Genomic DNA, 24,691 nt, shown 5'->3' with positions numbered 1-24,691 from the left:
AGAGATGCCAAAAAGTCCATGGTAAAAAGCATTAAATCAAATCAATATAATTTGAAACATTAGGTTGTTTTTGTAACAGTTAACAAAATTAAATCAAAGCAGTGTTACAACTGTTAGAAGAATGAAAATGCTGTACACTTTAAATAGATTTAGCTGCTATTATATAATTATTATATAATTGTATTAAAACACTTCTCTTTCTGGGAGTATCATCAGTTTCAGCAGCACAGTGTTACTGATCCTGCTTCACAGCTTTGGACATCTAAGACTGACTCTCTAGTCCAGCCTCTCTTTGTAGTTATTACACATTTTTACTCCAGTTTCTCAGATTACATTCCAGAATCTAAAAGCTTGCATGTCTGGTTCATTTGCCCAGTGTGAATGACTTTCTTGCAGGGGAGTTAGAATGAATCTATATTGTTACAACTCAGACAAACTGAATATCCCATTATTTTCTTTCCATAGGTGCTGTGGCAGTGGCTGAGTTTATTGCTGAGAGCCCTCGACTTTTGCGACTAGATCTACGGGAAAATGAAATAAAAACAGGAGGACTTATGGCGCTCTCACTGGCACTGAAGGTTAATACATCTTTGCTCAGGCTGGATCTAGACAGAGAGCCTAAGAAAGAGACTGTAAGTGTTATTCCAGTGAAAAGTACTATTTTAATGTTAAACATTACATACAGTATCAGCAATTGGATTAATAAAAAATAGTAGTTCTGTTTATTTATATGGAGCCTTTCATACTGAATGCAATTACAATTTTATAATGCAGTTAAGAATCTGTACATAATTTAAGTAATGCTTAGTATTTATCTAGACATTTCTGTCTTTGTAGGGTTTATATGAGGTTAACAGTGTGAATGTTTGTTCTTGTACATTCATTCTGAAAACTGTGTATGTTTGAAACGGTCTTAAAAACCATTCTGAAACTGGTCAGAAGTCAGTGTTTAGTCATGTGCGGTGACAACAATGCTATTGCATCGTTAGGACTGGAAACATGTCTGAGACTAGTCAGGTACATGAACATTATATAATTGTTGGACTGGCATAAAAATCTATGGTTTTGTTTTTTTAAAAGTACTGTGCAACATTTAAGCATGTTATTGGTGGAAAGATGTTAAAACATGCCCAAAGACATGATCCGCATAACGTTCACCACTTTTAATATTACACACCTAAGTCATCACTGGTACAGCCATATGGTTTTAAAAGTCACATCATTTGTTAAATTGATATAACTTGTCTGTACTCAAGGGGTTTCAGTTGATTGTAACATAAATATGCCTGCATCTGCAAGATCCAGTTTGTGGTGAGTCAGTGTCGTGGCCTAACCTACTCGAAGAAGACAAGAGAACTCTACGAAAACATGATTTAATAGCACAAGTCAGAGGATGGATAAAAGAAAATATCTAAGTCATTGAGTATCACTTAATTCCAATTAATTCGCTCATTAAGAAATGGAAAAAGTGAAGGGTGGCGTTGGCGCCGGCAGCATCGTGCTGTGAGGTTGCTTCTCTACAGCAGACCCTAGAAGGCTTGTGAGGATAGAGGATAAAATGAATGTAGCAAAATATGGTGAAATCCCATAATTTTTGGTCCAAGAGAAACAATTTCAGTGCTGAATCTCTGCAATGCAGACGATACTTTATTACACATTAGCTGTGGTTCACAGAAGGGGTCAAGACTTTTTTAAGATGTATGAGTTAACAAATCCACAAGATATAATTCAGAAAGTAAGTCAAACTCAGGAGTCACTGGACAAGAAAATTCCACAGAACAGTGTGCAATGTGTGAGTTATCTCATACACAAGCATACTTGCACATTTTCACCAAGCTCGACACCACACTTAGCATTGTACGTTGTTATCATAGGCTTGTGTATTTCTGCTTTAACTTTTAGCTCCAAATGAGCATTTATTTTGTTGATTTTGATTTCAAAGGCATTTTGCTACTTGGCAGTGAGACTCTCAACCAATGACGCCAATTTTTATTCTCTACAGCAACTCTGTAAACCTATTTCATAATAATGTCACTTTCAGTTGACTGAGACAGCTGTAGAAGGTCAAAAATTTGACACACAGATATGTTGTAAAGGTGAAGAGTCACTGAGCTCTTCAAGACTTCCAGTTCTGCTGCCAGTGTTTTTCTATAGAGATTACAGGACAGTGCAAGCCTTGTAGCACGTTTGTCAGCAATGGGTGGGTCTTAAACAGCTAAATCTTCAAATCAGAGGGTGTGTCCAGATACATTTGGCCATACATTATATGTAATGGACTACTTTTCTTTCCTGATCAGTGCATTCACCTTTGAGAAGTTGTGATGATCATGTAATTGCATGTTCTGCTTTCTTAGTTGCCATGTAAATCCGTTTTTGAAAAAAAAAAAAAAAAAAATCAACATGATATTCCTTTGTCTTTTACTTGGACTCCTGGTGTAAAATTTCACTTTAGTGTTTAGCTTGTGATGCAACAAGACTTCAGCAAGACTAAATTTTAATTTTAAGTATATTAAGCATTAATTAACATATACATGTTTAATGTATGCTTACTTAAAACCTCATATCACTCTTCTCTTTACCATGTTTATTAAAAAATTTAATTTCATTTGTGTTTTAAACAATGTTCTTAAATGTATTTTGTCTTCTCCTTTAATATATTGTTAGGTAAAAAGTTTCATTGAGACCCAAAAAGCTCTGTTGTCAGAAATTCAGAATGGCTGCAAACGCAACTTCATCCTTGCAAAGGAGAAGGAGGAGACAGAGCAGAAAATGCGTCAATCTGCCTCCATGCCTGAAATTACTATGGCTTTACCCCAGGCTGAAGAAGAAGCAATGTCTGAGGAGAGCCAACAAGACATTAGAGATGAGAACACTAGTAGTAATGAAGAATGTGATAATGGACAATCAGCTGCTGAAGAGGAGGAGGAAGACGAGGAGGAAGAGAAAGAAGTAGAATGTGCAAGTAAAACACAAGAACAGGAGGAGGAATCTGATTCAGATACAGATGAAGAGAATGAAGAAGTGGAAGGATCTACACAAACCAATACAGAAGCACAACATCAGAAAGCAGAGACAGTTTCTGAGGTTTCTGCCAAGATGCCAGAGCCAGTTACAGAAGTGAGAGTAGAGTCTGTAGCTCTTGTAGCTAATGCTGCTCCTTCCTGTAACTTAGAAGAAAAACCAGTGGCAATTTTGGACACAACACCTAATCAGAGCTCCCCTCTACGGAATAATGAGAGGCATATTTCAGTTTCTAGTCCAGGTCGAGGACATAAAATATTTGTTGTGACCAGAGTAGAGAGTCCTCCTGAACAAATGACAGCACCAGCAGAGCTACAGACAACGCCTCTTTTTAGCCAGTCTTCTGCCACTTTAACTGTAGGGGCTGAGGTGCACTCGCTCACAAACTCTGCCTCACATTCAGAGCAAATACCACCAAATGCATTGGTTGCACCAAGAAGGTCAAACTGTGAAGAGAAATGTGAGATGGCAGAGACCACATCTTGTACAACAATGGAGGGTATGCCCCTTCCCAATGGACTGAAAACTGAATTTGCCCTCTTGCTTTCTGACCCATCTGAGATCCCTAAAACCGCAAGCTGTGGAACTGAACACGGTAAGCAAGTGCCCCTGCAGTTCTGATAGAGAAAATGTTGGTTTAACTGACTAGTTTAAATAAAATTTCAGTTACAGTGCATGATAATTACATTCAGCAATCTAAATTTAAGAGTGTATGTGCCGGGATCATTCATGCTCATATGTAAAATTATTATTTTTTCTTACTTTACAATATACCTTCTGTTATTGAATAGCAAATTATTATGTTGACCAGGGAAACAAAATAAATACATAACATTATCAAAACCACTCAGTCTAATTCATGGTGGCAGAGGGCTGGAGCCCATCCTGGCAGCACTGGAAACAAGGCATCATTTTACTCTGTGTTTAACTGGGTACCAGTCCATTACAGGGTCCATTCATGAACACATCCACATTTGCACCAAGAAACTGAATCTACAAGGCAGCAGTGCTAACCACGGTGCCACTGTCAGGACACAGTTTAATGATTTAATGATCTCAAGGATCCTAGTATTTTGAAGAGTGAAAGACATTGCTGGACAGAAGTTTAAAAATAACAATGTACTATAAGTGGAGGTCATTCACTTATCAAACAATAATTGAACAAATTCCCTGTCATCTTGGAGAAAGATGTATCATGTCAATGCATGTCTTTGCTGAAATTGTGAAAGTATTGGTTTGATTGTATTGGAATGATCCATAGCAGGGGTGGGCAAAGTCATTCCTGGAGGGCCGCAGTGGCTGCAGGTTTTTGTTCCAACCCATTTGCTTAATAAGAAGCACTTATTGCTCTAGAAACACTTCTGCTTCATTTTAGTTATCTCCCTCATTAAGATTTGAACCCTTATTGCTTATTTTAGTCTTAAACAGCTGCATTCTCGGTTTTTAATTGCTCCTTATTAGCAATAAGATGCAAATGACAAAAGAAACCAGCAGTTATCCATTTTGCTTGTTACCCTTTACACCTGTGTGTATTTATCGTGCACTATTTGGTTTAATTAAATACTTGGAAGGAAAGAGAAGAGAAAAACGTCAAGGATTGAGAATTACCCATCCGTGTTACACTTCAAAGTATTTGGATGATATCCTTAGAATGGAAAAAAAATCTAGGATATGAGAATGACTTGACGTAGCAGAGTTAAAGCACTAACAAGCCATGAAATGTAATTATGGGCAAGGATTGTTTTCTAATTAAGCAACTGGGTTGGAACAAAAAACCCGCGGCCACTGCGGCCCTCCAGGAATGACTTTACCCACCCCTGATCCATAGAAAACTGGTTTAGTGATGGCAGTTAAGTTAAAATGATAGGTTGATAGGCAACTTTAAACCATGTTAGAAACTGTTGCTAATACATTTACAGTATCTAAGTGATGCCAATGTTAAATAAAAGTGCAAGCAAAATATTTTATAGTGAAAAATAATTTTATTTAATTCTAATATTGATTATTGTGGAATGGACAATTTTAAAATGTGCTTTTCAAAAGCTAAGGTATCTTTTTTTAGGCTAAGCCAAAATTTAAAAATGATGTAGTAAATGACATTTGAGTGCAGTTAAAACATTAATGAATCAAGTCATTCAAATTCAATTCAAATAAATTATTTTAATCTGAGAGGAAGGAATTAGCTGAATGTAACTTTTTTGAATTACACAGCCTTATTTTATCTGACTTCTGTGAACATAAGAGTTTTGTTAAAGTAAATCACTAAATGTCAACTTAACAAACTTTTAAGTACATGGATTGCACACACTTGTATTATATGATAATTCTCTATCGATTAATTAAATACAAAAAGCAAAGATTTGTTTTTAGATCGTTGTACATTCTAGTTAACTGCCCAGTCACCCGATCACTTACCACAACTACATCATTATTAATTTTTTTGAAAGAAAAAAAAACTTTATTTTCATACATAAAGAAAATGTATGTGAAAACAGATTCTATTACAGAGGAACTAGGTCCTGTACCTTCAGGTTAGGAAACTTACTGTATATGATTATTAAATAATATTGCTAAGCAACTAATTACACTAAGGAAATTAGCAATTGGGTAGCATCCTGTCATCACAAGGTCATCCTACTTATGTGATGTAGGGTATGGAATAGGTTTGCCAGATTATCGTAGACAAATGCACCCAAAGTCACCCTCATAGACACATAAAGTACTGTTATATCTAGTTGTTATCTGTCTCAGACATTATGTACACAGCTGGAGACTGCTAAACCTTTGCAATATCTTTTCAAAAGCAGTGGCCCCTAAGATTATTATAGTTTTGCCTTTTTATATTAGTTTTTATTTCTATATTATTTCTGATCTTACTTGCAAATTCAGTTTATTTTTAGTTTATCTTCATCGTGTATTTGTAGTTTTAATTTACCTTTTATTTCACAAAGACATTTTTATTTTATTTTTGTAACTATTAGTTTCAGTTTTAGTAATTATGGTATGGTTAAACAGCTACCGCGGCACGGTGGCGCAGTGGGTAGCGCTGCTGCCTCACAGTTGGGAGACCTGGGGACCCGGGTTCGCTTCCCGGGCCCTCCCTGCGTGGAGTTTGCATGTTCTCCCCGTGTCTGCGTGGGTTTCCTCCGGGGTGCTCCGGTTTCCTCCCCACAGTCCAAAGACATGCAGGTTAGGTGGATTGGCGATTCTAAATTGGCCCTAGTGTGTGCTTGGTGTGTGGGTGTGTTTGTGTGTGTCCTGCGGTGGGTTGGCACCCTGCCCGGGATTGTTTCCTGCCTTGTGCCCTGTGTTGGCTGGGATTGGCTCCAGCAGACCCCCGTGACCCTGTTTCGGATTCAGCGGGTTGGAAAATGGATGGATGGATAAACAGCTACCATGAGGTTTAGTTTTTTGCTGCAATCAGACAGAACTGTGCACTTAATGGGTTTGGATATGGGTTTGATGTTAGTGGAACCTTGCTGCACTACATGGTCTATTATCTACTTTTGTTTTTGTCTGATAAAAACAAGCATACTCAAAACCAGATGCTAAATATGAATAATTTTATAAATTTTTCAATATTTTTCCATGTCATTTGTGCTGAACAAATGTACGCTGCCTGTTGTCACGTTTTATCTTTTCCTTTTCTTGCCCAGAATGGGCCAATTTGTGATGAAATTTAGGTGAATTAGGGTTTGCAAATTGTCAAGTACAAATTGAGAATCAAATTTAATTGACAAGCCCACCATCAATTCACAGTTCTGCTAGAAACAAATATGTAAAGCCTATTTTCATCAGAATCATCTTAAGTTAGCTGTATAATAATTGATTTTCCCAAAAATAAACTAAGTATAAGTGCATATTCATTTTCAGTAAAGTCTGCCTAAGTACCTAAGGTAATTGAATGATGGTAATTTACCCTAGAAATTATTTTTGTGAATAGTGCTGTTAATTAAAGCAATGAAATCCATTTGTATTGTTTTTACATAAACTCTGATTCTTAATGTGACACCTAAGATGTGTAAATAAATTGAATTAGAAATGGATATGTAGAACGTTAAAATTTTTAGCAAACTCAGTTTAAGTTAGCTGATTTATAGCAGTGTACCTCATGAATAATTTCTTTCAGTAACATTATTGTATACTGTGGATGGTGTGATCTATTGTGATTTTTTTTTGAATTTGTAATTTGAAATTGTGAATTTCCCCTTGGGATTATCTATCTATCTATCTATCTATCTATCTATCTAATCTATCTATCTATCTATCTATCTATCTATCTATCTATCTATCTATCTATCTATCTATCTATCTATCTAGCTATCTATCTCTCTGTCTCTCTGTCTCTCTCTCTCTCTCTCTCTCTCTCTATATCTATCTATCTATCTATCTATCTATCTATCTATCTATCTATCTATCTATCTATCTATCTATCTATCTATCTATCTATCTATCTATCTATCTATCTATCGTGCACTATTCAGAATAAGCACAATAAGGTAATAGCACTATACCATTACAAAAATTTAACCTGTACATTTTGCAGATATAAAACAACAAATGTGCCATCAACTACTGTTTTCTGTAAAAGACAAACAGTAATTGCCAGTACCCTTGCCTCTTATAGATTATGAAAAATGTTAACTAATTATAAGATTAAAGCTTTTGATATTATTTTAGGTATGTTTGCATATAAGGCACAAAGCACTTATTGTGAAAGCCCATGTCTTTCTGTCCCTCGTGGACCAATTTGTTAAGCTGTGGCACACTTATTCTTCAAAGAAGGACAGTTCAATTTTTGTTCAGATATCTCAAACAGCACTGTATGAAGTTTAAAAACTTCTAAATTTCAATTGAAAAGCAATGGCGAATTTGTGAACATAACTGTACCTTTCTCCTTTTGTTGAACAGCATGTGTTTAATGGCATCTACTAACACATATAATTGCATTCTACTGTATTATCACTGTTACTTTTAAATAAGACTTTTTGTTACAAAACAATTTTATAAACAAAAATGTATTAGCAGACTCTTAGATGAAGTAAATATCGGTTAACTTAGTCGTCAAACACCCCTGAGTGTTACACCATGCGTACATTTTCTAACTTCTTTAAATTTAAAGATCCCTATTTTAAATATATGTTCCACACAAGACACTGTTTTCCGAACTATTATTTGAAAAAAAATTCTGACTTCATTTATATTGCTTAACATGATGTTGTGTGTTTGAAACAATTCTAGGGCTATATGACATCATTTGAGGAAACCAGCGTTTTTGTTTTTTTTTTGTTTTTTTTTTATACATGAATAATGTGAATTTCCCCCTGGGATTAATAAAGTATCTATCTATCTATCTATGAACTGCTAGCAATAGGATGCAAGCAGTATTTTAGGCTATGGCCCATTGAGAGTCAATAGCTTACTGTCGTACTTACTAGAGGCAGTAACACATAACCCTTAGAAGTGAAAAGGACCACTGTCCGAGCAAATGAGTACATCAAGAAGATTGTTTCTTTGGTACCTGCACTGTATAATTTACATTTTGAAATTCTGGGGAGGCACTTCCATTTTTTTTTTTTTTTTTTTTTTAATGGTATGCGAGAGAGACTGTGGCATGGGGCATTGAGCTTCCCTTCATACCCTCGCAATCTTTCACTGGCCATTTTTCTTTGTTTATGGCTTTGTCTGTAATGTTTAAAGCATTATACCCATGTGTATTCAAGTGTCTGGGGACAGAGCCACAACGCAGCTCCTTGTGTAACCAGTTTAGTTTTTTTCAAATGAATAGGACTGAAGGTTTAGTACCAATTGCTTTCATCACCTTTAAATGTTTATTTTCCTTTCTTTTTTACGTCAGAACTGAGCTGCAGCAAGAATGATAAGGAGATAGAAGAGATGCTGTTAGAGGCTAGTCTTGAGGCAGGAAAAGAAACCCAATGACTCTTTCCTGGTAATGTATATAATGTTAATCCTTCACTTGTATATTATGACCTAAGAGTGCCACTTATGCTAGGATGCTGGTGTTTGATGAGTGTGGCAGTCCTGTCTGCAGATTTTGTGGATATTGAGTAGTTACTGCTTACTCTGTTATATATTGTAGGCACTAATGTTCGGGATTTTGGTCACTCAGCTGTATGTCCTTTTATCCCTGAATTTGTGTTTCAAGAGCTTTGGCTTCATTCTATCTAAGTCTAAGCTCTATAAATTGGGCATAGAACACTGCTGAAGATTTGTATGAAGATTTGTTTTGCTCTCCTATTCTTATTACTTATGGATAACAATATTAAGGGACATCTTTCTTCTTGACCAAAACCATATAGAAGATGAGATTCGAAAGTATCCTATTAAAGACTTAGTCATCTTTTTGCAAAGGTGCAAGTCAATGTTTCTAGAGCTGAAATTGGCAAACAAGTTAAATTGCAGCTGGGCTTTGAGGGTTCTGTGATGTATTCTTTGTGGGAAACTCAAAGTCAAGTGATCATTCAAATTTTAACTATCAGATCTTTCAGAAACAATGCTCAGACATTTTAGAAATAGGAACTACACGATAAGAAAAAAGAAGTTGCACTGCAAATGGCTGAGCTTCATGTCAAAAATTAAAATAATGAGCCTATTTGAAAGTCCATTGGTAGAAATATTCTTGGACCATAGTGGAAAATGCTACGTGTAAAAATATGACATAATAGGGAGTGGCAGTCAGCAAGGACACCACAATATGGTATTATTACAATAATTTTTTTAATTAAAATATTGCATTATTCTGAGGTTTGAAGTTCACATTGAAAAGTCATAGTTATTTAACTTTTTAATGTTATTTCCATAAACAATAATAATATTACACACCTCTACTCAATTCCTGTCACTTTTTTTTTAGTTGCGTAAACGTTTTTCAGTTATATTAGTAGTATTCAGACTAAAACTGGGAATACTGAGGTTACCAGCTCATACATTGGTACATTGTGTAGCCTTAGCACTGAAGATTTTTGAGACAAGCCCTTGTTTTTGTGAGACAGTAGTTTAGAATCTAATATTTTATATTTTAAATATTTTGTGAATTATACAAATATGGACTACATAAAAGATCCCATAGTTGATGCAGGTCACTTGACCATTCACATGCTGTGTTCATATTAAATTTTTTATTATATGTGAGGCAAAGGTGGAAGACCTTCCAATTCTAAAAAACTGATAACATTGCCATATTAATGAACTGTTGATTAGTATTTTGCATGTGCATGGAGACATAGTTTGGACATGTGGTCACAACTGAAAACTAGTTAAGGACAGATTTCGGGCAAAGGTTAAAGTTATTCTTTACATAAAGAAACCTACAACAACAACATTTATTTATATAGCACATTTTCATACAAAAAGTAGCTCAAAGTGCTTTACATAATGAAGAAAAGAAAAATAACAGACAAAATAAGAAATTAAAATAAGTCAACATTACTTAACATAGAAAAGGAGTAAGGTCCGATGGCCAGGGTGGAAAGAAAAAACAAAAAAAAAAACTCCAGACGGCTGGAGAAAAAAATAAAATCTGTAGGGGTTCCAGGCCACGAGACCACCTAGTCCCCTCTGGGCATTCTACCTAACAAAATGAAATAGTCCTCTTTGTAGTTAGGGTTCTCACGGAGTCACTTGATGCTGATGGTCATACAGACTTTGAGCTTTTAATCCATCCGTCATTGTTGGAACATCATGGTACTTTGAGTAGATGGTGGTGGCGCAAGCCGTCACCAAAAGGACACCGGAAAAGGAAACAGAAGAGAGAGTAGGGGTTAGTACAGATTTTAGAGCCACCATGAAAAGTTATTATAATAAATTCGATATACAGAGTATCAGGATTTAATTTACAGTGAAGTTATACAATACAATACAATACAATACAATACAGTTTATTTTTGTATAGCCCAAAATCACACAGGAAGTGCTGCAATGGGCTTTAACAGGCCCTGCCTCTTGACAGCCCCCCAGCCTTGACTCTCTAAGAAGACCAGGAAAAACTCCCAAAAAAAACCTTGAAGGGAAAAAATGGAAGAAACCTTGGGAAAGGCAGTTCAAAGAGAGACCCCTTTCCAGGTAGGTTGGGCGTGCATAACTCCTAGTCCTACTAGTTATGAGAAGGCCATGTTAAAATAATGTGTTTTCAGCAGTTTTTTTAAAAGTGCTCCACTGTATTAGCCTGGCGAATTCCTACTGGCAGGCTATTCCAGATTTTAGGTGCATAACAGCAGAAGGCCACCTCACCACTTCTTTTAAGTTTTGCTCTTGGAATTCTAAGGAGACACTCAGTTGAGGATCTGAGGTTGCGATTTGGAATATAAGATGTCAGACATTCCGATATATAAGATGGGGCGAGATTATTTAAGGCTTTATAAACCATAAGCAGAATTTTAAAGTCAATCCTGAATGACACAGGTAACCAGTGTAGTGACATTAAAACTGGAGAAATGTGCTCGGATTTTCTTTTCCTGGTAAGGATTCTAGCAGCTGCATTCTGCACTCGTTGCAAACGATTTATGTCATTTTTGGGTAGTCCTAAGAGGAATGCGTTACAGTAATCTAGTCGACTGAAAACAAACGTGTGAAATAATTTGTCAGTATCTTTCAATGATATAAGAGGTCTAACTTTTGCTATGTTTCTTAAGTGAAAAAATGCTGTCCTAGTGATCTGATTAATATACAATTTAAAATTTAGATTACAGTCAACAGTTACCCATAAGCTTTTTACCTCCGTTTTGACTTTTAATCCTAATGTATCCAGTTTATTCTAATAGCCTCATTGTATCCATTATTGCCAATCACTAAGATTTCAGTTTTCTCTTTATTTAACTTGAGAAAGTTACTATTCATCCATTCTGTGATACAAGTTAGACATTGTGTTAATGAATCAATAGAATCGGGGTCATCAGGTACTATTGATAAATACAGCTGTGTGTCATCAGCATAGCTGTGGTAGCTCACGTTGTGCCCTGAGATAATCTGACCTAACGGAAGCATGTAGATTGAGAAGAGCAGCGGACCCAGGATAGAGCCTTGTGGAACACCATATAGGATATCATGTGTCTTTTTGTTGTAATTACCACAACTAACAAAGAATTTTCTCCCTGCCAGGTAGGATTCAACCCAATTTAAGACACTGCCAGAGAGGCCCACCCACTGACTAAGGCGATTTTTAAGAATATTATGATCAATGGTGTCAAATGCAGCACTCAGATCTAAGAGGATGAGAACAGATAAATGGCCTCTGTCTGCATTTACCCGCAAGTCATTTACTACTTTAACGAGTGCAGTTTCTGTGCTGTGATTTGTTCTAAAACCTGACTGAAATTTATCAAGAATAGCATGTTTATTGAGGTGCTCATTTAACTGCATAATGACTGCCTTCTCTAGAATTTTACTTACGAAGGGCAGGTTAGAGATGGGTCTAAAATTTTCAAGAGCAGAGGGGTTGAGATTATTTTTCTTAAGTTGGAGTTTAACTACAGCAGTCTTAAGACAGTCTGGGAAGACCCCCCGTATCTAATGACGAATTTACATTGTCAAGAACATTATCAATTAGCACACCCGATACCTCTTTGAAAAAATTTGTTGGTATTGGGTCAAGGACGCAGGTGGAGGGTTTCATTTGAGAAATTATTTTATCTAAATCAGGTAAATCTATCCTAGTGAAAGAGTTTAATTTGTTTATAACGGAATACTGGGGTTTAGGAGGATCCTTAGTGTTGGGGAGATATACTATGTTATTTCTAATATCATTAATTTTTTGATTGAAAAATAAAACAATAGCCTCACAGGTTTTACTGGAATTACCTGGGTTTAACAGATGATCAGTCGTCGAAAATAAGACTCTGGGATTACTAGTATTGGTATTTATAATCTTAGAGAAAAAGCAGCGCCTCTCAAGACGGACTGTGTTATTTTATTCTGTTTAACTTTTAATATTTCATAGTGGATAGTTAGTTTAGTCTTCCTCCATTTACGCTCAGCTCTACGGCATGTTCTCTTTAAATCAGACACTCTTTGGGTCTTCCATGGTATAACAATGCTAGAAAATTTTTTAACTGTCTTTTCAGGTGCAACTATGTCAACAGCAGCTCTCACCTTAGTATTAAATCTTTCCACCTTACTATTTACATTATCCTCGCTATTATAGTTGGCACTATAAACGGACTGATTGCTTAGAATGTTTGTAAGTTTTCAAGCTACTGATTAGTCAAAGAAACGTTTTTTAACAATATGATTCTCATGAGTGTTTTCTATCATTATTTCTATATTAAAAAGTAGAACAAAATGGTCTGATAGACTTGTATCAATGACCTGCTTTATATCAACTTTTAGTCCTTTAGTAATTACTAAGTCTAATGTGTGACCAGCTTTATATGTAGGCTGATTAATGAGCTGTCTCAAATCAAAAGAGTCCAGGAGGTTCATAAATTCTTTTACTTTTTGGTCACACTGAATATCTATATGAAAGTTAAAGTCGCCCACTATTAAGAGTGTGTCATAGTTCGTAATTAAAATTGACATTAAGTCAGAGAATTCCTCAAAGAAAGAATTTTGGAGGTCTATACACGGATAATACTAGAACGTGAGAATCTCCATGGATAACAACGGCGAGATACTCAATAGGATTTGAATTTACCAAAACTGACATCTTTACATTTTAACCGGCTAGAGTAAATGTTTGCCAAGCCACAGACTCTCTTTCCTTGGCGATCAGCATGAGTAAAACTGTAATCCGGAGGCGCAGACTCGATTAAAACAGCCGCGCCATCTGAGCTAAGCCACGTTTCACTTAGTGCAGTAACATCTATTTTTTTTATCACTAATAAGATCGTTGATAAAAAAACATCTTGTTAGTTAAAGCTCTAACATTTAATAGAGCCATATTTAATGTTAACCTAGACATCATGGAATACATTAGCAATTAATTGCGGTGGAGAGTACAACTTTAGAGACCTTCAAATTTCAACTGGATGTTATTTGGAGAACATAATTGAATAGAAAGGACAAGCTCGTTGGGCTGAATGGTCTGTTCTCTTAACAGTTTTTTACATGGTAGCCAGATATGTTGAACAGTTCATTACAGTTGAAGTGTCTTCAGCAGAAGTCATCTTGTACTCATCTGTGTGTTTCTAGGAAAAAAGACAGTTTATGATTATTTAGATATTCCTTCAACGTAAAGTTTGCTAGCTTCTCACACATAATTAGAGCTTTTGTGTCATTGTCCACTTTGTACATAAGATACTGTTTGATGGATATAAAAGTTTTCCCACTCATCATTATTTATACATATTTAGCTTCAATTCTGTGCCCAAAGTGAATTGTATTTATGAAGTATGTGATTTATTTGTTTCCATATTTACATTATTTAACCACATTTTAAGCAGCTAAAATGAGTACTCCGAATCACACAGGAACTTAACTATCTGTCATGTGGCGTACAGCACAATGCCTGCTTATTAACTTCTGTTATTGTTTTCTATCCTTGTGTCTCCTTTCCTGTTTTTCAGTGGCCTTGGAGCTTGTTGGATTCATAAATGCAGGTAATCCCTAGGAGAAAATAAAATGTGCCTGTTTGACAGTATAGTTTTGGATTCATTCATCCCCTGGAAAACTTGAGAGACAAAATTGTTCCCTGTCACTTTAACTAAACTGTAATGAGATTACAGATGATTTTAAGATCACACTATGTTGCTGAATCACTACATTCCACCAACACAACCCAGAGGAAGAATTTTGCAGGTCATTATCACTAAGAATGGAAGGCACTGTTCTTATTAACCAAAGATCCAGAAACACTGGAAGACCATTGCATTGGCGACTGGAGAAAACACTTCACGGAGTACTAAAGAACATGGACTTTCCTCATTTGCCATTGCAGCCATGAACAAGTCTACAGTCATGATTAGAGTTCTACTGTCTTGTGCTGAAATTATTTTTTGTCTCGCCAAAACGAATATGCATGTCATTCTCTCAGAACAATGTTTATACTTAGTAGAGTCTCAAAGAGGACATGAGAATATAGAGTACAGTAAGGAAAGACTGACAGTACTGTTGGTTTTCCCGTAGTCAGGCAGGTTGATGTTATTAGGGTATGTTTTCTTTCTTTTTTTTTTTTTGCCACACTTGCTGTGACACTACAAAGACAACTAGAATTATGAGTTGTGTTATAGAGAAGTATGGAAAGCCACCCACCCAACACTGCATCTTTGTTTTGTTTTTTGTTTTTGTTTTTTTCTTTTGTATGTTTTATAAAGTTGTATCACATACATTCTGGTGGTCATTCTAATCCCAACTTCGCAGTCTCTTTTCAGTTTGGTGCTTTTTAGAAATATTTCATCTACACACTTTCTAACTTAATTTTATGAAAAAAAGTTTTCTCTCTTCAGTATGGGTGACATCAAATTTAGGGTTTTTAAAAATTAATTTCCGAAGCAGTACTTTCTGTGCAAAATGTTACAAACACAAAGTATATCACTTAATGCGGAAGTGAAATTGTGAGGAGAGATGTGAAAGAAAAAGGTACATGTTTAGTCTAATTTTGAGGTATCCTGTATGCATCTTGTTCATTCTCCTAATATGTCCTAGGACAAATGTTTCCACTGCAGCAAGCAAATAAGGATGTAATTAATCATTTAAATATATATATATATATATATATATATATATATATATATATATATATATATATATATAGTACACATGCTTTACATTTCAAATAGAAAAATATACTGTATGTGGAAGAAATTGTTAATATTTAATATGCAAATATTTTCTTTATTTATAGCCGAATCTGAGATGATGATGTTGTGCTATAACTGCACACATTAGCAAATAAAAAAGAAGATCTGCTATGTGCTACAAAACTAGACAGCAAGTCCATATTTATTTCAGTCGTAGGTCATGTATACAAAGCCTGAACTTATTAAGTTGTTCAAGACAGAAACATAACCATTCAACTATTCAGACACATCCACCTGTGTCTGTACTTTTTTCTTCTTGCACTTAATTTTCTTCTTAAATTAGAATCCTATGCCCTGCAAATCATTTGATAAATATTTTAACCTGTATACAACATACCTTGACTTGAGAAGTCAATGACCTGATGGTGACTTCACTCACGACTCAAGCCTTCATCCATCAGCCAGTCTTTCATAAGTGACTTGTAGTTTCACAAGACTATTTCCTACACTCACTTGCTTTCTCACGGGTTTTAACGTCACATTTCTGGTCTCTGTGTATTTTTTGTTTATACTCTGGATTGTGTTTTTCTTGGTCTAATTTTTTTTTAAAGCATTCATGTTGAATCAAATTGCTTTGAAGATGATGTTGATGAGTTGGCATCTGGTCATTATATTAACCTATCAGCAGTTAGACTCCTTGAATTACAGGGCTCAAAATATTGTCATAAATTTCAAACTGGTTTTGTTCCCTTTAAAGAAATACATGCATTTGAGAGCATAGAGCTGAACTATACAACATAAACACTTTTGTTTCCTGTGATATTTTTGGGAGGAAGGAATTCTGCATAGCTTGTATAATAAATTTTCAGTTGAGGTTTTCATTGAATGTGTTTGTCACTGTACACTGAACATGTCATAAGTGGATTATTAGCCACTATCTTAAAATTAATTATTTTAGTTTTCTGTAAAAGCCAAATAACCAATGCAAGAAAAAATGTGAAAAGGGAAGCGATGATACAGTTCGCTTGAAACCAATTTGTTTTATCATTTTTAAATTCAGCAAAAGATCTTTTCCCCTAAATTAAAGCATGTAAGTTAATTACATTTTTAATGTTGTTTTAGAGGAAATTTAGGTAGCTGGTTTAGCAAAAGAAGAACATAAAAAAAAAAACAGCCACAAAGGAGAGAGGGAGGCAGGTTGTTTAATGGGGGCAGCATTCAGCTAAAATTAGGCTGTTGGCTTCCCCCGGCATTGCTTCTATGTTTAACATAATTGGCATACTGGATTGTAGAAAGCCATCTTTAGCCAGGTAAAGTCTTAAAAAGAATACTCACACACTGCCACCACTGGCGTACTTGAAAATATCCTTTTGTCAACTGGTAGAGATGAATTGAGATGTTTGAAACAAATGAAAATGAATTTGGACAAATAACAAAAAAATACATTTTAAAAACACTGCCAGAAATAGTTAAGTTTGGAATTCCTCTGTACCAGCTACTGACATGGATTCCAATGTAAATCTGAAAATAATGCATCTTTGATAAATTGTCTTGGATCATAGATGAGATGTGTTGATTCTTAGCCTGTGATTGATCTCAGTTCTAATTATTTCTGATCGGACATCTTCATTTCTTAGGGGGTGGGGTGAGAGTGGAAAAGTACAAAAATAAATAAATAAATAATATTTAATATGTCGTATTATATGCACACATTTAGCATCCATATTGCTTAACAGACACAGATAGTAAAGGCACTGTGGCTTTCTCCAGCGTTTCCCAGTAATTTTGGTCTAAGTAAGTAGTGTTTGAAAAATCACCCCTCTAGATTGGCCTTCGGCCCATCTCTCTCTGTCTGGCATACACTGTCACTTAATTTACAGATGAATATTAAGAAATAAATGCCATAATACCAATTAAAGTTACATTTTGATATTCCTAAGAAATACTTTTGTAAGATCAGGTAAAAGGTGACATAATTGCTGGGTTTACAGCAGAAGCCAAGAGCTGGCACCATGACACCTGCTCAGCTAGTGAAAGCCTTATGGTTTGTCTTAGAAGTTTTGGTAAACATTTAGTTAACGGAAACAGTGGATGAAGTGTCGCAAGTTTTGATTCATGACAATTCCTCTTAGAAAGGGGCTGCTGCTGGTGAGGCCTACACTCGTCAGTGCAGTCACACAACTGGCACTGAAGTCACACGTCTCTCAGAGGGTACTGTTTTCTGACTCTGTAATTGATTAACTACAGAATTGTAGGACAAACCCACTTTTCCCTTGTGTTTCTTTGTATTTGTGTAGAATATTAAAGCTATTTATATATTTTTTTTTCTTTAGAAATATAAAAAAAAGTGCAATAAGACATTCAGGGAGTTGACCTGCCATATGCAGATCATGATCAGAGATGGGAGAAAAATTAGCTACTGATAGTAAACATGAACTACAGAATTGTGTAATTATTGTAGCAAACTGTTGAGTTTTGATTCATTGTATATTTTTCTCTACAGTGACACAATTCTCCTTCCCATTTTATGTTTTATTTTTGTAACTTTTCTTGTGAATTATGTATTTCTGCTGCCTAAAGTCATAGAAAATGCTTTGCTTAAAAATCAGTGACAAGATTTATGACTTTCTAAAGATGCTGGAATTTTGCACTAATTATAACCGTGCATGTGACTGAATTTGGATTCAAGGAATGCCACTTGCGTGTTAACCAGTTGTATAGTAAGTACAAAGGTTTCTAATATGTAATATTGAAAGCCCTATTTTTAGAACAGGGGTGGGGGGCAACTGTGTATTATTGTGTGTATTGATAACTTCATGCAGATAATTATGAGAAGGTCACTTTCCTGGACTGGCATATTGGAGTTGGTGCTCAAATGAAGTAAATAACAAAACTTTAATAATGCTTAGAATATATGGGATTGGGTAGGCTGACGGGTTAAACAGCACTTGAAATGTTGGTCAGATGTCAATGTTTCTTGTCTAATGTTGCAAATTTATCACACATACAGGGACGGTGTGTACTTGCAAAGCTTGATGTATGAAAGCAAGTGCCTTTTCAATTACTTTCTATTTTCTATCTGGCAATTGTTCCCATCGTAACATCTGAACTCCATGTTGACCATTTAATAACAGTCAAATGTATTGTGTGATTTCAGTTTGTATTTGTTGTTTTTATCTCATCCCAAACTACAGATGTATTCCAGTGTCACATCACAGTTCATCTACAGTACAATAAGCTGTTCCCTGTCCAAGTTGCCCTGAGAAAACTTTCTCGCACCAGTCGAACCACTTGTGTCTATTTAGGGGGTTTATTCAGCTTGCTGAAGCAATGACTTGTTTTGAGATGTCCCCTAAGTATCAAGACATCTTGACCCCTTGGTGTTTTGGGTGGGTTGAGGGTAGCAATCAACGCAAGACGGCTAATGACAGATCTATCTTTGAAATGGCTGTCTTAAAGGGAATTCAAGCACTATTTTGTTCTCGTCTGGTCCTCAGAGCATGTTCTCCAAGTTAATGCCACCTGTCTGCTACAAAACCTGTCATGGCTGGAACAGCATTTTTGGATTCCTCTACTTGCCTGTGTGCTGTCCTCATACATTGGATGCTGTAGTCTTCTGCTACTTGGAACATGCTCTTAGAACCCACATTTTTATTATTTACATTTATCAGTCTGAGTAGATGATTACCAAACCTGTTTTTAAAAAGCAAATATTGGTGTAGCCTTCTCTGTCAACTCTGTAATTAAAATAGATTTAATAAAATGTTTAATATATTACATTCTGTTGATTAAAGGTGGCATTTCTGGGGCCACTACTGGCTTTGTTAAGAATCTAAAGGGGCAAAAGGTGTGTTTTATTGCATTTAGGGGTTTATTGTATATTCTCAGTTGAAATAAAGGGTTTCCTAATTTCTGCTCTGTCTTCATGTCTTATCGTTCTGAGAATATTGCTGGGGTGCATGCAGCGCAGGAGCCTCAAACACATGCAGCAGTCTCATCTTAGATTCACATCAGGTGTTCCTACTCACTGAATATTCTACTTTTAACCTCGGTGTCTCAAAGGAATACTCCACCCAAAAATTATATATATATAATAATATGTGTGTGTGTATGTGGCTGTATCTCTGCAGGAGGGACGGTGAGCTTGGTCAGAATTCATAGAATGACGAATGCAGCCGAATACAGAGAGGTCCTTGAAGAAAACCTGCGTCAGAGTGCACACCTTGGCATTAAGATAAGTCTCTTGAGTGGCCCATCCAATGCCAAGACATAAACCCCATAGAACATCAGTGGAGAGACCTGAAGGTGGCACTGTGAGGATCTGCTAGCCAGAATGGGATAAACTGCCCAGGCGCAGGTGTGTAAAGCTTGTATAGACCTTCCAGAAAGACTCAGAGCTGGAATTCCTGCCAAAGGGGCTTCAACAAAGTACTGAATTAAGGATCTGAATGCTTCTGCTACGGATTAATGAGTGTACTGTAGATTGATGGACAGAAATAAATTTATCCATTTAAAATGAAATCTACAACACAGTGTGCAGAAAGTGTAGGGAGTATGAATACTTTGAGTCGCGTGTGTATTTATTGTCCGCCGCTGTCATCAGGGAACAGTGTATTTGTGTGTGAGTGTGTATGTGTGTATGTACAGTGTGTGTGTATATATATATATATATATATATATATACTGCTCAAAAATTGTAAAGGACCAGTTTTGAATGAGAGTAGAGCATCAAGGCTATTGATCTGCTCAGTGAAGTAGCAGAGGGGCTTGTTCATCAGTTTCATCTGCTTTGGTGCACTAGAGGGGCAACAATGAGACGACCCCCAAAACAGGAATGAATGGTTTAGCAGGTGGAGGGAGGCCACTGACATTTTTCCCTCCTCATCTGTTTTGTCACTCATTTTTCATTTGGCTGCGGTCAGTGTCACTACTGGTAGCATGAGGCCATACCTGGACCCTGCAGAGGTGGCACAGTTAGTCCAACTTCTCCAGGATGGCAGGCACATCAATACGTGGCATTACCAGGTTTGCTGTGTCTCCCAGTACAGTCTAAAGGGCATGGAGGAGATTCTAGGAGAGCTGGACAGGGCCCCACGTAGAAGGTCCTTAACCCATCAGCAGGATCCACCGGTGTCTGCTCCTTGGGGCAAAGAGGAACAGGATGAGCACTGGCAGAGCCTACAAAATGACCTCCAGCTGGCAGGCCACTAGTATGAATGTCTCTGACCAAACAATGAGAAACAGACTTCGTGAGTATGGTCTGAGGGCCTGACGTCTGAGTACAATTTGGAGTTGCTGCAATTAAATTTTCGCAAAATGTACTCGCTTGCCTGCCTGCCCCAACATTTTTTCCCTTTGATTTTTCATGGGGTCTTTGAATTCAGCCCTCTGTCGGTTCATCATTTTCATTTCCATCACACAATGTGACCTCCTTTCATTCCTAACACCTTACCATATCAGTAGAGATAACCAGCAGGATTTTTTTTTCCCCATTGAGATCTGATGTGTTTTAAAGTGTTCCTTTAATTTTTTGAGCAGTTATATATAATCTATAGGTCTGAATCCCAATCTGATGATTTGGGTGGTCACCTACCAGGTAATGCTTGTGGTTGGTGGGCCAATCGGCAAACATCCACCACACCCCCTCAGTTGTGAGAAGCAGATCATAGGTATATTATATGAGCACCTGCCAAATAATACAAAGAGTAGACGACCCGTGATCTGCGCTACTTGAGGCTTGTCAGGGGTACGTACCTATTCTTCCCCTTCGGGGTATCAAACCCCCCCCAAACAATCAGATTGTGATTCAGACCCAGATACGGATGATAAAAGCCACTGTGAAGTGGCTCAAATTTGTTTGCACACATTGCCCAGCTTCTCTCATTGTCAGTCCGAGGACGGCCACAGTTGTTTGAGTCTCGTCTGCCCCTTTGAGCTCGCTGTTGTCACCCGACATCGAGGCAGTAAATACACATGTGGCTCTTTGTACTCATCCTGCCATTCTGAGTGGCATGTGAACTGCTTAGTGTTTGCAAATGGAGAGCTGAGTGTTAGGTAGTGAGAAGCCGAGTTAGATATATTGAATGGTAGCGTGTTCAAATTGAGGACACGTTTAAAAAGAGATTTGTGCATAAAGTTCTGCTGAAATGGTGCAACAGCTCTGCAACATGGGTGGAAAACCATCTATAGTGTTTAAAGTTCTCGGAAATTCATTTTTATTTTGAGAACAGAAGGTTGAGTTAGTTATGTTGGGAGCGTGCGCTGATACCCGCTGCACCCGCCACATGACAAACAACCTCAGGATCTCCGATTAGGACCCGAGCGCAGCCTCAGCATCACACTGGTTCAAATGGAGTGGAACAGCATGAGGCTTTTTACAGTGTCCGTCCTGGGATAACTTAAAATGGTTTCAAATGAGAAAAACTAATATACAGTGGGTGTAGAAAAGAATCCCCCCCTTCGAAATATTCCCTTTTTTTATTGGTTTACAGCCTTAAATGAAAACACACACAAAAAAATATTTCTTCCCAGCTTTACTTACTCAATGCAACCTAAAACATCTAACTGAAAGATATCACAGCTACAGTTCAGAAAAAATATAAAATATCAAAAACAAGAAATCCTGAGATTAATAAAGGATCACCCCCCCAATGTCAATGTCATTTTATTGAACCCCCTTTTGCTTTAATGACAGCTTTGAGTCTGTTGGGATTCTTCTCTATCAGCTTTGCACACCTAGATTGAGCGCCCACTCTTCTTTACAGAACTGTTCAAGTTCGGTCAGATTGGATGGTGAGTGTTGGTGGTCTGCTATCTTCAGATCTTTTCACAGATTTAGGTCTGGGCTCTAACTGGCCACACCAGGACATTCACTTTTTTCTCCTTCAGCCACTGTGTGCTCAATTTTGCTGGGTGCTTCGGGTCGTTTGTCGTGTTGAAAGGTGAACATTCTGCCCATCTTCAACTTTCTGGTAGAGGGTAGCAGGTTTTCCTCCAGACTTTGATGGTATTTTGCCCCATCCCAGAGCCCCAGGCCAACCCACAGCAGGATGCTGCCACCTCCATGTTTTACTGTAGGTGTGGCGTGTGGTGGATGGTGAGCTGCATTGGTGTACCATTTGGTGTTGAGGCCAAATAGTTTGATTTTGGTCTCATCTGCCCATAAGACCTTTTTTTCCACTTGGCATCAGAATCTTCAAGGTGCATTCTGGGAAAGCTCAAATGAGCCTTAATGTGGCCTTTCTTGAGAAGTGCGACCCTCCTGAACAAGCCACAATTGTGGAGCGCTTGTGAAATTGTTGTCACCTGCACACAATGACCACTCAATCCTGTAACTCCTTCAAAGTGGCCCATTGGCCTCTTGGTAGCCTCTCTTACCAGTTTCCTCCTTGCTCTTCCATCCAGTTTGGAGGAACGGCCAGATCCAGGGAGGGTCCTAGTGGTACCAAACACTTGACACTTCTTTATGATGGACTTTACTGGGCTTCTTGGGATTGATAAAGCCTTTGAGATTTTTTTGTCTCCTCAAAACCCCTGCAGATTTTATTTTTTTCTCCATCTGGAGTTTTTTTTTCTTTTTCTGTCCTAATGGCTATTAGACTTTACTTTATTCTATGTTAATTAGTATTGCCTAATTCTATTTTTATATTTTTTCCTCTTTCTTCATCCTGTAAAGCACTTTGAGCGACATCATTTGTATGAAAATGTGCTATAGAAATAAATGTTGTTGTTGGTGTTCATGTGAAAGTAAATGTGTATATGAAAGGAGCACACCTCCATCAAAACATATTACACATTTAATTAAGGATAAAAAAAAAACCCATGTATACATTTGTGTCTAAAGGTTCTTCTAAATCCTGGTACAGTTTCTTATATATAGTGTTTGAACAGTTGAAGTGGTGGCTCCTGAACCTTCTCTTTCTTGGCCACGCTCCGAGTCAGTTTTGGCAGCTGAACAAGCGTAAGGCCAGGTTTATACTTCACGTGACGTGTGCTCCAGCAGACACTCCTGCTTCACAAGCGTTGTACTGTTCATACTTGCATGCATACTTTACGTAAATCTGGAAGATTCCACGTAGTGGCAGTGTGAGATGATATCACTGGGAGAACACGTTCGGCTTTGCTGTGTTGCGAATTGCTTGATTCCGAGGACACCTTGCTGCAATATCTCTGAAAAGGATGTTTAATGATCACATCCATCAATCCCTGGATGGGGCATCAGCTTATCGCAAGGTGAATACACTGGCGTCATTTTGGTATCACCAAATCTGCATATCTTTGGAAGGAAACCGGAGCCCACTGTGGAAACCCACCAGGAAAACATGTGAGCTCCTGGCAGGGAACACCAGGGACGTGACTCCCTGCGAGACAGCAGCACTACCGCTCTGCCACCATGACACCCCCATGTGTGTAATTATTAACAGTATTCATTATTTAAACGAAATTAACTAATTATCTGTAAAGTGAAACATACATACTTTATCACCTTCATGATGAAATGCATTAAAGTATAAATCTTAATACATTTAATGTGTTCCGTGTGGCGATCACTGCCTGCCGCTGCTGTCAGATCAGGAGGAAGTCCCAGCAGCTCGTAGCGATTAACAACTGGGTCAGTTTTAAGAGGACGTTTACGACGGTCTATTTTAATGATAAAATAAACTACGAGATTAAAGTGGACTTTTAGAGATTAAAGCCGAAATTTCCACTTTAATCGCAAAATACGCCTTCTCACAGTGTCTTTAATCTTTTTCTCAGTGGCTCACATACTCCACCCTACATTCTGATGCTGTTGTGAAGGTGCAGAAATAAAAAAAAGACGGCACAGAAGATGGTATGTGAGACTTTTAAAATGTATTGTGTCACTACGATGGGGAATATGCGACACTCGACTATAAAAGCACCATGACTACATTTGTATGTCGCCATTTTGCTTCACCACATCAAACCATTCATCAAACATCGAAGCGCACACATCG

The 24,691-nt window shown here is 37.1% G+C and overlaps 1 protein-coding gene across 1 annotated transcript in view; it reads left to right on the top strand.

Moving 5' to 3' along the window:
• The window catches only part of ppp1r37 (protein phosphatase 1, regulatory subunit 37), a 183,841-nt gene extending 164,215 nt beyond the window's left edge, over positions 1–19,626 (top strand). The window contains 4 exon segments of the mRNA XM_028793010.2: positions 466–632; positions 2,665–3,616; positions 8,879–8,971; positions 14,541–19,626. Coding sequence (XP_028648843.2) covers positions 466–632; positions 2,665–3,616; positions 8,879–8,961 — 1,202 coding nt within the window. The 3' untranslated portion in view covers positions 8,962–8,971; positions 14,541–19,626.
• The last annotated feature ends 5,065 nt before the right edge of the window (positions 19,627–24,691 follow it).

This window comes from Erpetoichthys calabaricus, chromosome 1 (genome assembly GCF_900747795.2).
Source record: "Erpetoichthys calabaricus chromosome 1, fErpCal1.3, whole genome shotgun sequence".
Lineage (NCBI taxonomy): Eukaryota > Metazoa > Chordata > Cladistia > Polypteriformes > Polypteridae > Erpetoichthys > Erpetoichthys calabaricus.
This window is presented reverse-complemented; position numbering and strand designations above follow the sequence as displayed.